At 34.2% G+C, this 12,759-nt stretch overlaps 1 protein-coding gene across 7 annotated transcripts in view; it reads right to left on the bottom strand.

Annotated features, from left to right (window-relative positions):
* Positions 1-12,759, bottom strand: part of PPFIA2 (PTPRF interacting protein alpha 2) — a 402,262-nt gene that overhangs the window by 169,778 nt on the left and 219,725 nt on the right. For 6 of the 7 annotated variants that reach the window (XM_081249916.1, XM_081249918.1, XM_081249917.1 and 3 more), the window contains one exon: positions 7,932-8,006. The exons of the other annotated variant lie outside the window; for it this stretch is intronic. In XM_081249916.1, the coding sequence (XP_081106042.1) occupies positions 7,932-8,006 (75 nt within the window). The remainder of the gene's footprint in view (positions 1-7,931; positions 8,007-12,759) is intronic. 7 annotated transcript variants of the gene reach the window in all.

Genomic DNA, 12,759 nt, shown 5'->3' with positions numbered 1-12,759 from the left:
GAAATTGAAACTGTGATTAAAAATCTTCCATCAAACAAAAGCCCAGGACCAGATGGCTTCACAGGCGAATTCTATCAAACATTTAGAGAAGAGCTAACACCTATCCTTCTCAAACTCTTCCAAACAATATCAGAGGAAGGAACACTCCCAAACTCATTCTACGAGGCCACCATCACCTTGATACCAAAACCAGGCAAGGATGTCACAAAGAAAGAAAACTACAGGCCAATATCACTGATGAACATAGATGCAAAAATCCTCAACAAAATACTAGCAAACAGAATCCAACAGCACATTAAAAGGATCATACACCATGATCAAGTGGGGTTTATTCCAGGAATGCAAGGATTCTTCAATATACGCAAATCAATCAATGTGATACACCATATTAACAAGTTGAAGGAGAAAAACCATATGATCATCTCAATAGATGCAGAGAAAGCTTTCGACAAAATTCAACACCCATTTATTATAAAAACCCTGCAGAAAGTAGGCATAGAGGGAACTTTCCTCAACATAATAAAGGCCATATATGACAAACCCACAGCCAACATTGTCCTCAAAGGTGAAAAACTGAAACCATTTCCACTAATATCAGGAACAAGACAAGGCTGCCCACTCTCACCACTCTTATTCAACATAGTTTTGGAAGTTTTAGCCACAGCAATCAGAGAAGAAAAGGAAATAAAAGGAATACAAATTGGAAAAGAAGAAGTAAAGCTGTCACTGTTTGCAGATGACATGATACTATACATAGAGAATCCTAAAGATGCTACCGAAAAACTACTAGAGCTAATCAATGAATTTGGTAAAGTAGCAGGATACAAAATTAATGTACAGAAATCTCTGGCATTCCTGTACACTAATGATGAAAAATCTGAAAATGAAATCAAGAAAACACTCCCATTTACCATTGCAACAAAAAGAATAAAATATCTAGGAATAAACCTACCTAAGGAGACAAAAGATCTGTATGCAGAAAATTATAAGACACTGATGAAAGAAATTAAAGATGATACAAATAGATGGAGAGATATACCATGCTCCTGGATTGGAAGAATCAATATTGTGAAAATGACTCTACTACCCAAAGCAATCTACAGATTCAATGCAATCCCTATCAAACTACCACTGGCATTTTTCACAGAACTAGAACAAAAAATTTCAAAATTTGTTTGGAAAAACAAAAGACCCCGAATAGCCAAAGCAATCTTGAGAACGAAAAACGGAGCTGGAGGAATCAGGCTCCCTGACTTCAGACTATACTACAAAGCTACAGTAATCAAGACAGTGTGGTACTGGAATAAAAACAGAAAGATAGATCAGTGGATCAGGATAGAAAGCCCAGAGATAAACCCACGCACATATGGCCAACTTATCTTTGATAAAGGAGGCAGGAATGTACAGTGGAGAAAGGACAGCCTCTTCAATAAGTGGTGCTGGGAAAACTGGACAGGGACATGTAAAAGTTTGAGATTAGATCATTCCCTAACACCATACACAAAAATAAGCTCAAAATGGATCAAAGACTTAAACGTAAGGCCAGACACTATCAAACTCTTAGAGGAAAACATAGGTAGAACACTCTATGACATAAATCACAGCAAGATCCTTTTGGACCCACCTCCTAGAGAAATGGAAATAAAAACAAAGATAAACAAATGGGACCTAATGAAACTTCAAAGCTTTTGCACAGCAAAGGAAACCATAAACAAGACCAAAAGACAACCCTCAGAATGGGAGAAAATATTTGCAAATGAAGCAACTGACAAAGGATTAATCTCCAAAATTTATAAACAGCTCATGCAGCTCAATAGCAAAAAAACAAACAACCCAATCCAAAAATGGGCAGAAGACTTAAATAGGCATTTCTCCAAAGAAGATATACAGACTGCCAACAAACACATGAAAGAATGCTCAACATCATTAATCATTAGAGAAATGCAAATCAAAACTACAATTTGATATCATCTCACACCGGTCAGAATGGCCATCATCAAAAATCTAGAAACAATAAATGCTGGAGAGGGTGTGGAGAAAAGGGAACACTCTTGCACTGCTGGTGGGAATGTGAATTGGTACAGCCACTATGGAGAACAGTATGGAGGTTCCTTAAAAAACTAAAAATAGAACTACCATATGACCCAGCAATCCCACTACTAGGCATATACCCTGAGAAAACCATAATTCAAAAACAGACATGTACCAAAATGTTCATTGCAGCTCTATTCACAATAGCCCGAAGCTGGAAACAACCTAAGTGTCCATCATCGGATGAATGGATAAAGAAGATGTGGCACATATATACAATGGAATATTACTCAGCCATAAAAAGAAACGAAACTGAGCTATTTGTAATGAGGTGGATAGACCTAGAGTCTGTCATACAGAGTGAAGTAAGTCAGAAAGACAAAGACAAATACCGTATGCTAACACATATATACGGAATTTAAAAAAAAAAAATGTCATGAAGAACCTAGGGGTAAAATGGGAATAAAGACACAGACCTACTTGAGAATGGACTTGAGGATATGGGGAGGGGGAAGGGTAAGCTGTGACAAAGCGAAAGAGAGGCATGGACATATATACACTACCAAACGTAAGGTAGATAGTGGGAAGCAGCCGCAGAGCACAGGGAGATCAGCTCGGTGCTTTGTGACCACCTGGAGGGGTGGGATGGGGAGGGTGGGAGGGAGGGAGATGCATGAGGGAAGGGATGTGGGAACAGATGTATATGTATGACTGATTCACTTTGTTATAAAGCAGAAACTAATAAAAAAAATGCAAAAAAAAAAAACAAAAAAAACACTTTGCTGCCTCATCATTGTCTACAGGACAAAGCCCAGGCTGTAGGCATCCCTAACTCAGATTTGCCTTTCTCTGCAGCCTTGTCCCCATCTCTACTACTTCCTGCTTCCCTTTTCTTCCTCCAACTCCATCTGACAAGCTCTTTGTAGTCACCCTTCAAATTCTAGGTAAATTTTTTCCTCTAGGAAGATATAAAAATTTTTTCCAGCTTTATTGAGATATAATTGACAAATAACATGTATAAGTTTAAGGTATACAATGTGAATATTTGATATATGTATATATTATGAAATGATTACCACTATAAGGTTAACTAATATACCTATTACCTCACATAGTTACCATTTGTTTTTTTAATTTAATTTTTTATACAGCAGGTTATTAGTTATCTATTTTATACATATTAGTGTATATATGTCAATTTCAATCTCCCAATTCATCCCCATCCCCATGGTTACTATTTGTGTGTGTGTGTGGTGAGAACATTTATGACCTACTGTCTTAGTAAATTTCAAGTATACTATACAGTGTTGTTAACTATAGTGCCCATACTGTACATTGGATCCCCTAATTTTATTCATTTTATAACAGAAAGTTTATAGTCTTTGACAAACATCTCCCTATTTCCCCCACGCTCCAGCCTCTGGCAACCAATCTACTCTGTTTCTTTGTGTTCTACATTTTCAGAATCTGTATATAAATAAGATCATACAGTATTTGTCTTTCTTTGTCTAACTTATTTCACTTAGTCTAATGCCCTCAAAGTTCATCCTCATCCATGTTGTTGCAAATTGCAGGAATTTTCTAGGAAGATTTTTGTAACACCATCTGCTTTTCCTCATTCATGCCCATACAATTAATTACTCTCCTTTGTAATACTACTAAAGCTTGTACTTTCATTTTCACTTTAGTCTTATTGTATTGTAATTACTTTTAATTGTGATAAAAGGTATATAATATAAAATTTACCATTTTAACCATTTTAAGTGTACAGCTAAGTGGCAATAAGTACGTTCACATTGTTATGCAACCACCACTGCCATTCAACTTCAGAAATTTTCACATCTTCCCAAACTGAAATTCTGGATCCTTTAAATAATAACTCCTTATTATAGTTACTTTTTACCATGTTTATCTTCCATAACAGACTTGAGAGAATTGTTGCTTTATTAATCTCTTAGTTTATCAATATATTTATACTCAGTACTTAATGCAATGACTGGCAAACAGAAGATGCTCAATAAATGTCTGTTGAATTAATGTATCATTATCAAACTCACATAGCAGGTGACTATGTCAGCTACCCATATCAGATTGTCAACCTTCCAGCTCTACTCCACCCAACCCCACAGTTTATAAAAAGAAAAAAAAAAGAACATACTTTCAGTGGATTTCACTTTACCAAAACCAAAACCAAAACCAAAAAACAAAACACTACAAAACAAAAACAAAACTACACCCTCAGAGCTCTCTCATTTCATAAAGTATAAATTCCAAACTCTGAGCATGGCATTCAGGGTTCTCTAGGATCTGCATCCTATCAACTCTTTACACTCCTCTTCTAACATCTTTTCATACCCTAATTCTTACCAATACACAATATCATCCATTATCCCTCAAACAGGCAATTTTAGGCTTCCTTAATCATACTGTTTGCTCAGCTTGAAATGTTTCTCCACAGTTTTTAAGCCAAATCATTGTTTTCCTTCAAGGGTGAAGCCTTCTTTGATACTTTGGTTTAGAATGAATACCCTTCTCTCTGCTCTTTTGCACTTTGTTTGGGTCTCTATTTTATATTAATTTAGCTCTGTATTAAATTACATCTTACTTATATGTTTATATGTTTGTCTCCATCACTGGAGTGCAAATTATATAAACATTTGCATAATGCTTTATTAATTATTTTATTTTTTTCTATTTGTTCCTGTCAGGGACTCACAGAATTTTCTGTACATAGTAGTTGCTCGATAATTATATTTTGAAATAACAAACAACTTAATTTAATAATATGATCAATGTATTGCTGTTTATTGAGCACGCCTAAGGTTGTTCAAACTATCTATTAAGGGGATAGCCAAGGAATAATGTGAAAACACACCAGGTAGAATGAACTCTATACAATGTAATCTGACAAATATATATTGATCACAAGGTTTATATCACTGTACTGAGTGAAATAAGCACAAATGAGCAAGACATAGCCCTCTTTCTCAGGGAACTAGCAACCTAGGCTTAGACAGGTATATAATTAACTCTAATACTTGTTGAACAGTCATAATAAATGCTGAAGCAATGAGATTAAGCAATTTAAACTAAGAAGCAATGACTGTTGGCAAGAAATCATAAAAGATTTCATTAAAAAGGTGATGTCTGAACTTGAGTTTAAATGGGAAAGTATGAGTTCAGTGGGTGAATTGGGGTTGTGGAGACATTCCAAGAGAGACATTAGCATAAGTAAGATTTAGTCAGGAAGAATGTTGGCTGCTTTCAAAAACAGTGACTACTATAACTTAACAAGAACTTAGAATGACTCAGAGCAGTAGGGGTAATAGGAATTAAGGGTGATTTTTAGGTTAGGACCACTGAAGAGATGCTCAATAGTATATTACAGGTCTAGCAGTAGATACCATTATATTATTAACATAATAAATATGTAAATTATATTATTATGTTAGTAGTATATTAACATGGCATATGTTACATTATATTACATGTCAGAAAATATTATGAAAAATAATCAATATGATTGGAGCTTTACTTAGCTGTTTTAAACCTGAAGAATTATATAGCAGAAGACATACTGTAATATCCCAGTTGAGAATAATGAAGATCTGAACTACGGTAGTTTTAATGTATATAGAAAAAGCTAAGAGTAAATGGATGTAGGGTAGACTGTGGACATAGTTAAATGTATGGATTGGAATCACCTGAATACATAGACCTAAGATAAATTCAAAGATAATCACATTTTCAAGTAGGAGAGAACAGTGGTACATTAAGAGAAATAACCTCTCTGGGCTCACCTGTAAAACAATAGTAGTACCTAACTTCCAGTATCATTTTGCTGATATATGTGCACTTAGACTACAGCCTAGAGATTTAAAGCACTTGGTAAATATTAGCTATCATTATTATTAATTTACCAATAGAATAATCTAATATGGAAAATGGCATCTGACTCTAAAATATCTTTATTATTTCATTTCTTTATAAGCATAATGAAAATTTATTAAAAAAATCAAACACTACAGAAATATATAGTACATATTTGCAAACACCAAAAACAACTAATAATAACAGTTTGGTATTTATATCCAAAATTTATTTTTCCTAGTCTTATAATAATGTGTTATTATTACTTGTAATTGTGCAAAATTGGGAGCATTCTCTGCAACTTCTTCCTTTTTGTATAGTAGGACATTTTGGATCTTTTCAGAACAGAACATATAGTTTATCTCATATTCTTTTTAAGAAGACTATTTCACTGCATTAATGTACCATAGAGAATCTAAGGGGACACAAGGAAAAATTAAGTGGAGACCCAGGTCCATTAGCACATATGGTGCCTTTGTGTAAACTAGAAAAATTGGTCCCTATAAGTGGTTACAGTCCCTTTAGTGCATGTCTTCATTATCAGACCCTAAGCTGGTTTTTAATCCTTGATTAACCCCTGCTGAACACGTGTGTCAGAGAACAATTTATACAAACATCAGCAAAGCAAAGTCCTGTGGAGATGCCAAACCAATGTTTACAATCTTTTGTGGAGCTCAGAAAAGAGCATGGACTTTGAGCTATAGATTTGGTTTCTTTTTCACCAGAGTCATCATTGAAGCCTTGGATGGATGAGAAATGGATGAAGTCTCCATGGGAGAGATTATATAAAGAAAAGTGTTAAAGGGTGATAACTCCAAAACCATCTGTGAGAATGGGAAATTCATTTCTGAAGTTTAAATTGTTGAACCTAGGACAAACAAAAGCCTATAGAAGCTCATTTAATTGGCCTAGCTTATTTTAAAAAACTAGGGAGTTTGTACCAGACAAGATTTTTAGCATGGTTGAAAATGTGTATTTGTTTATGTGTGAAATGTAAATGTAAATATTACTTTGTTAAGAATCTCTTGGTAAGACTTATAATTAATGACACTGGCCTCCCATTTCCTTAATTATTTAAAAGTAGGAAGTTATTACTAAATAGTTTTACTAATAATAATACCCCCATTTGCATTCCTGGAATAAACTTCTGAAAAAGGTAGCCTTGTAAATTATCTGAGAGAGGGAGAGACAGAGAGAGAGAGATGGGGCTATTTTAGTGCCCTATATACATTTAATTTGAGATCTATTTATCTATCACCTATTGACCTATCTATATCTTATCTAATGACCCAAGTTCATTTGTAGACAAATAACCAAAGAAGTAAAATCTTCTAAGGAAAAAACAACTCTTTAAATCCCATGGATGATTATAAAATACTTTCTTAGAGTCATGAATGAGAGCAAAAGAGTGGATTCAATGATGCCACTAAACATGGGCACAATGTTTCATTTGTAACATTCTCTAAATTTAACAGATATTTGATATGTTTTCCAGTTTTGGAGCTGTGTTTTACTTCTCAGAAGGCCCGGCATCCTGCCTGCAGTCTTTCTAAATCCCCACCTCACTAGCCCTCATATCACTAGCTCATGATAATTCTCCTTTCATCTCTTAGTGACAGATCTGAATCACCAGAAATCAGAAAGCATGACTCTGGCAACTAGTTTTAACAGGTCTTGTTCAGTGGCATATACCAAATGTAATTTATTTTTTGTGACAGTTTTTATTTCTTTTTTTTTTTTTTTTTTGCGGTATGCGGGCCTCTCACTGTTGTGGCCTCTCCCATTGCGGAGCACAGGCTCCGGACGCACAGGCTCAGCGGCCATGGCTCACGGGCCCAGCCGCTCCGTGGCATGTGGGATCTCTTCCCAGACCGGGGCACGAACCTGTGTCCCCTGCATCGGCAGGCGGACTCTCAACCACTGCGCCACCAGGGAAGCCAGTGACAGTTTTAATAAAAGTGACGTGAAACACAAGGGATATAAGGTTAGCGATATTGCACCTCAAAAGAGGAGAAAGTTTGGTATGTTACCTCCTGATTAGCAGCAGCTAGTTCTTCTTCCAGTGCAGAGACTCTTTCTAAAGAAACCCTCAGTCGCTCCCTTACCTAGAAGAAAAACCAAAATATGTGCAGTAATGTACATCCCATACATATTAAACTGTGCTGAATCCATTAACATTATCAGAGACAGTCACATTTGAAAAAGTATTAAAGTATATATAGCCTGAAGTGCTCAGGAATACTATGACTACATTGTCACCTCATAGTATGACTGTATTAAGGGATTTTCTTGTAAGCAAGTCCTTCTAGTGTTTTGTGACAGAGTTTACAATGGGGTTGAAGATCAACCCCTCTTGTTCTGAATTCTGATTCATAGTAAGTGGAGGCAAAGTTCAAAAGTTTATTATGAATTCATCTGAAAAACAGTCAATGATTAAGCATAAGATATAGGCAAAAGACTTTCTACTTCTTTAAAATAATAACTATGTTTTCCTTTGACATTTAGTACAAAATAATTTGTCTAAAAGCAAAGGATTCTTAGAAGCTGAAAAATGTTGTCCATTGCTCATGAAATTAATTTTGTATTAGTTAGAGGTCTACACTGTTATTGAGGGATTGGAAAGTGTATATCCACTCCGGAATTCCTAAATACTTTTCAGATACCGAAGGTTAAACCATTATATTTTATAGAACCAAAGACTGCACATTTAGTTTGAAAGTAATGATTTCCAAATGTTTCATACACAAATGAAACTCAGAGAAGTGTTTCTTTGATCCTTGCTTTCTCAGAACTTCTAAAATTGTTTTAGTTATATGTTCAGATCTATAGATATGCTCCATATTAAATTTGTCAAAAGTAGAAAAGTTCAGAGAAAGAAATTTGGCTAAACTAAAATAAATGACTACAGCAGTTTAATTTTCCTTAAAAAAAATCAACAAAGTTTATAGCTTCAATTCAATATGGAATTCATGGTGAGTTTTAGATTATTTATGAATTAACATTGATTTTCCATGGGAATATAACAGTGTGCATTTTAATTATAGAAATAAATTATTTAAATGAACATTCATTTTAGTAATTTATTAATGGTATATTTTAATTAATGGTCTTTTTCTTTTTTTAGTAAGATTTAACTGGGAATATAAATTAAATACACAAAATATCTAAAAACCTAGATACATAGTAATTTTAAAGTTGAAGTTACAAAATTATTTTCTAGTTAGCAAACAAACAAAAAACAAGTGATATCCAATGAATCTAGAATCTAATTAGAAATTTTTAAAAATCTCAATTATTTTAGTAATGTATAATGATAACTGAAATATATTCAGGTGACTGGGTTCACTTAACTCCTGAAATACATCTTGAATAAGAAAGAATTAATGCCTGACTGGAATTTTAATATTAATTATACTTAGTTATGTTCAAATTCTCTAAAAATTAGTAATACATACATAAATGGACATTTCATATCAAAGATAATCACAGAAGATCCTTCATGATATTTAAGTACACGAGATGGGCTGCCAGGTACCAGTGCTGTCAGACAAATATCCAATTGTTCATAAAAATGTATAAAACTAATGCCGATTCATAACTGAACAAGAGCTTCTTAGAAGGAAATCTTTAATGATTTGACTTGGGGAATACTTTTTTCATGAGTGCTTGGATAGATGCAAACAAAGCAAACATCCCAAAGGCATGAAAATGAGGAGGATTGCTGATATGTGGAATGCAGATATCAACAAATATCTTAGTAGATGTCCTTGTTATTTAATAGGGATGATTGTAAAGTTTTATGTCCACTTCTTAAAATAGCAGCTATAAAATATGGGTATTCTGATAAAAATCTAAGAATCCTAGTTGATGAGAACAGCAATATGAAACAGTCTAAATATAAATTAATCTCAATATAAGCAACAAAATCAGATCACATTTAGACTGCAGTAAAGAGGTTAAGGCACTATATTTAAAGACATACTGATGATTGGGATGTTCCTAACAGAGTCATGCAAGTCACGTAAGGAGCAGTTGAAACCAGCTTATACTGCGGGTTAAATGTCCTCCTTTCTTTGTTAAACTGAAAATCACAGAAACTGTTCCGAACTGTTTCAAATTTACCACAAGTTAAGCATGTATATTCTTATTATATTGAGCCTTCAAGTAGTAAAAATTATCAAGCTTTTCAAACAATATGAAAAATCACCCCTCAATAAATTTATAACAGCATTTGCAACTTGAAATTATATTATACATAAAGTAATGAACCTAAAACTCTCTTCACAAGAAAATAAAAATAATTGCTGAATATATTTTGAATTCATGTTATAAATGTAAAAATTGATGTTACAAATATTAATACATTTATGATATGAATGCTTTATTCACATTTATATGAGAATGAAGTATTCTCTTTGTATTTATTTCTTGGGTAAGACTCAAATGAATGAAACATATTTGCTTCCTCTTGCACTAATCTCTGCTAAACTTGGTAAAGGAAAAACAAAGGGAGTATCCAAAGGAGTAATCTTTCTAGAGTATAAAGAAATCTAACATTTTATCTTGTCTACATAACTGGAACTCCACTGGTAAGAAAAAATAGTATTTCTGACAAGGCTTGTAGCTTTTTGCACTGCTCTGAGCACAGCACCAGCAGAATGCCATAATATCCTTATTTTTCTTGTTGAATTTGGTGTTCTTTTGAAGTTATCTAGACATGAAAAAACTATAGTTTTAATTTTTTCCTAAATATAAGTACACAGTTGATGGTCTTGGCTATATACTTTACTTTTTCTAGTTTTTTGCTATTTAATTACATTCAATTAATCTATTGTCCACATAGTCTTTAAGATATAGTGATTGCTTATTTATAGAGCTATGGTATAACGTCCCAAATATATTTATGTACATCTAGATTTTTTTTTTTTTTTTTTTTTTGCGGTACGTGGGCCTCTCACTGTTGTGGCCTCTCCCGTTGTGGACCACAGACTCCAGACGCGCAGGCTCAGCGGCCATGGCTCATGGGTCTAGCCACTCCACGGCATGTGGGATCTTCCCGGACCGGGGCACAAACCCGTGTCCCCTGCATTGGCAGGCGGACTCTCAACCACTGCGCCACCAGGGAAGCCCCTCATCTAGAATTTTTGATTTCTAATTTCATCTGTTACATTTATTTTCTTCATAGTGGTATGAAAAAACAAAGAGAAAAAAATTTTCCCCCAAAAAAGATGTTTCAAGAGAAATGTTATCCCTGAGGATTAAAATAAGTCCCTAAGAATGACGAGTATGTTGCAGGATAAAGAAGACTTGGGTGGAAGAGCATACATTTCAAATTTAAATTAAGGTGTGGCAGGGCTTTATTTTGGAATTATCAATCCTGCAACAGAAAGCATCGTGAGGGAATCTTAGACCAGACATTCAAATCCAGTTTTGGCACTGTGATATTAGATCACAGGAATATATGTGGAGTGTATGTAACATGTGTTTTGGTTACATTTCCCATGCAAACCCAGTATATCTTTTTAAAAAATACTCAGTGATATCTGAGTGATTGAAAAACACATGTATACTTCTCATTTCCTCCAGCCCACAGAATTGGTAAACATGTTGGAGACTTATGTCAAAATCACTGCTGGTCTTAGATAATTGGGTAAATTCTACCCTACAACTCAGTGGATATGTAAATAAGGACATCAATAATGAAGACTGCCAGTCATTGTAACTGTCCACAGCTATGCTCAATCTTTTGTATTTTATTTATCTCTTCCTGTGTTCTAAACCTTCTGTGGTAAAGTTGGTAGTTTCTTGTCCTCGATTTGATTAATTGCATCTTCTTCTGATATTCCATATATGTTTTAACATAATATCCATAGCACTTAAAATAGAATATTGTAATTACTTGTTCATATGTCTGTCTCCTTACCTCTCCTGATCTACACAAGAAGCTGTGAGCTATTCTTAGGGGAATTGTTTATGAAGGTGCTTAGGTACATATTAACCCCTTAATAACTAAATGAAATGTTAATTTAAATAAGCATGTGAATCAACAGTGATACCAATATCTTCACTTAGTTTGATATTTTTGTCAAATGCTGAAATTTATCATTAACAATAACATTCATTAACATTTACTGAGCATTTGCCATATGCTAAGTACTGGCTAGGAGCTTTGCATGTCAGACAATGCTATTAGGTAGGTATTATTATTCTCTTCATTAAAAAGAAGAGAAAACAGACTAAGAGAAATTAAGGTACTTGTCCAGGTCTGTCTAACTCCAAAGCCCAAGCTCATAATATTTTTCCTTCAGGCTGTTAGGTATTACTTAGTTGATAATCAGTTCTGTTGTCCTGAACTCACCAATGTCCAGGGCACATTTGATGAGTTACTAAACCCTATAACAATTCCGAGGGTCACAGTATTAAATACTTCATTTAGTTATGCTAAGTTCACTGAACATCTATCTATATACTAAATTACTTTTAGATCCTGAATTTTACTACAACCATTTTCTTCTTAAGTGTACTCACACCCATTAGGTTATTTGTCCTAAATGCTGTTTATTGCCTTCTATTCATTTTTTCATAAAAGCATCCCTCACCTAAGTGATGTGGGAGCACATCTAGGGAACATCTCAAATCACTCATTCTCAAGTCCCTCATTCAAGTCATTCAAAACTGTTAAATTTTCTCTGAACAGGCCATGTTCTTTTCAAAGCTCTGGGTTAGTTCACATATTGATCATATTGCTTAGAGTATGTTTACTTCTCTGCTTAAAAAATACTTACACATTCTAATACCCAGACCAAATGTCACCCCCTCTGTGAAGACATTCTTGACTTTCTTATCACTTCTTCAGGA

The sequence above is a fragment of the Mesoplodon bidens genome, assembly GCF_964165515.1.
Source record: "Mesoplodon bidens genome assembly, chromosome: 11".
NCBI classification, from domain to species: Eukaryota; Metazoa; Chordata; class Mammalia; order Artiodactyla; family Ziphiidae; genus Mesoplodon; species Mesoplodon bidens.
This window is presented reverse-complemented; position numbering and strand designations above follow the sequence as displayed.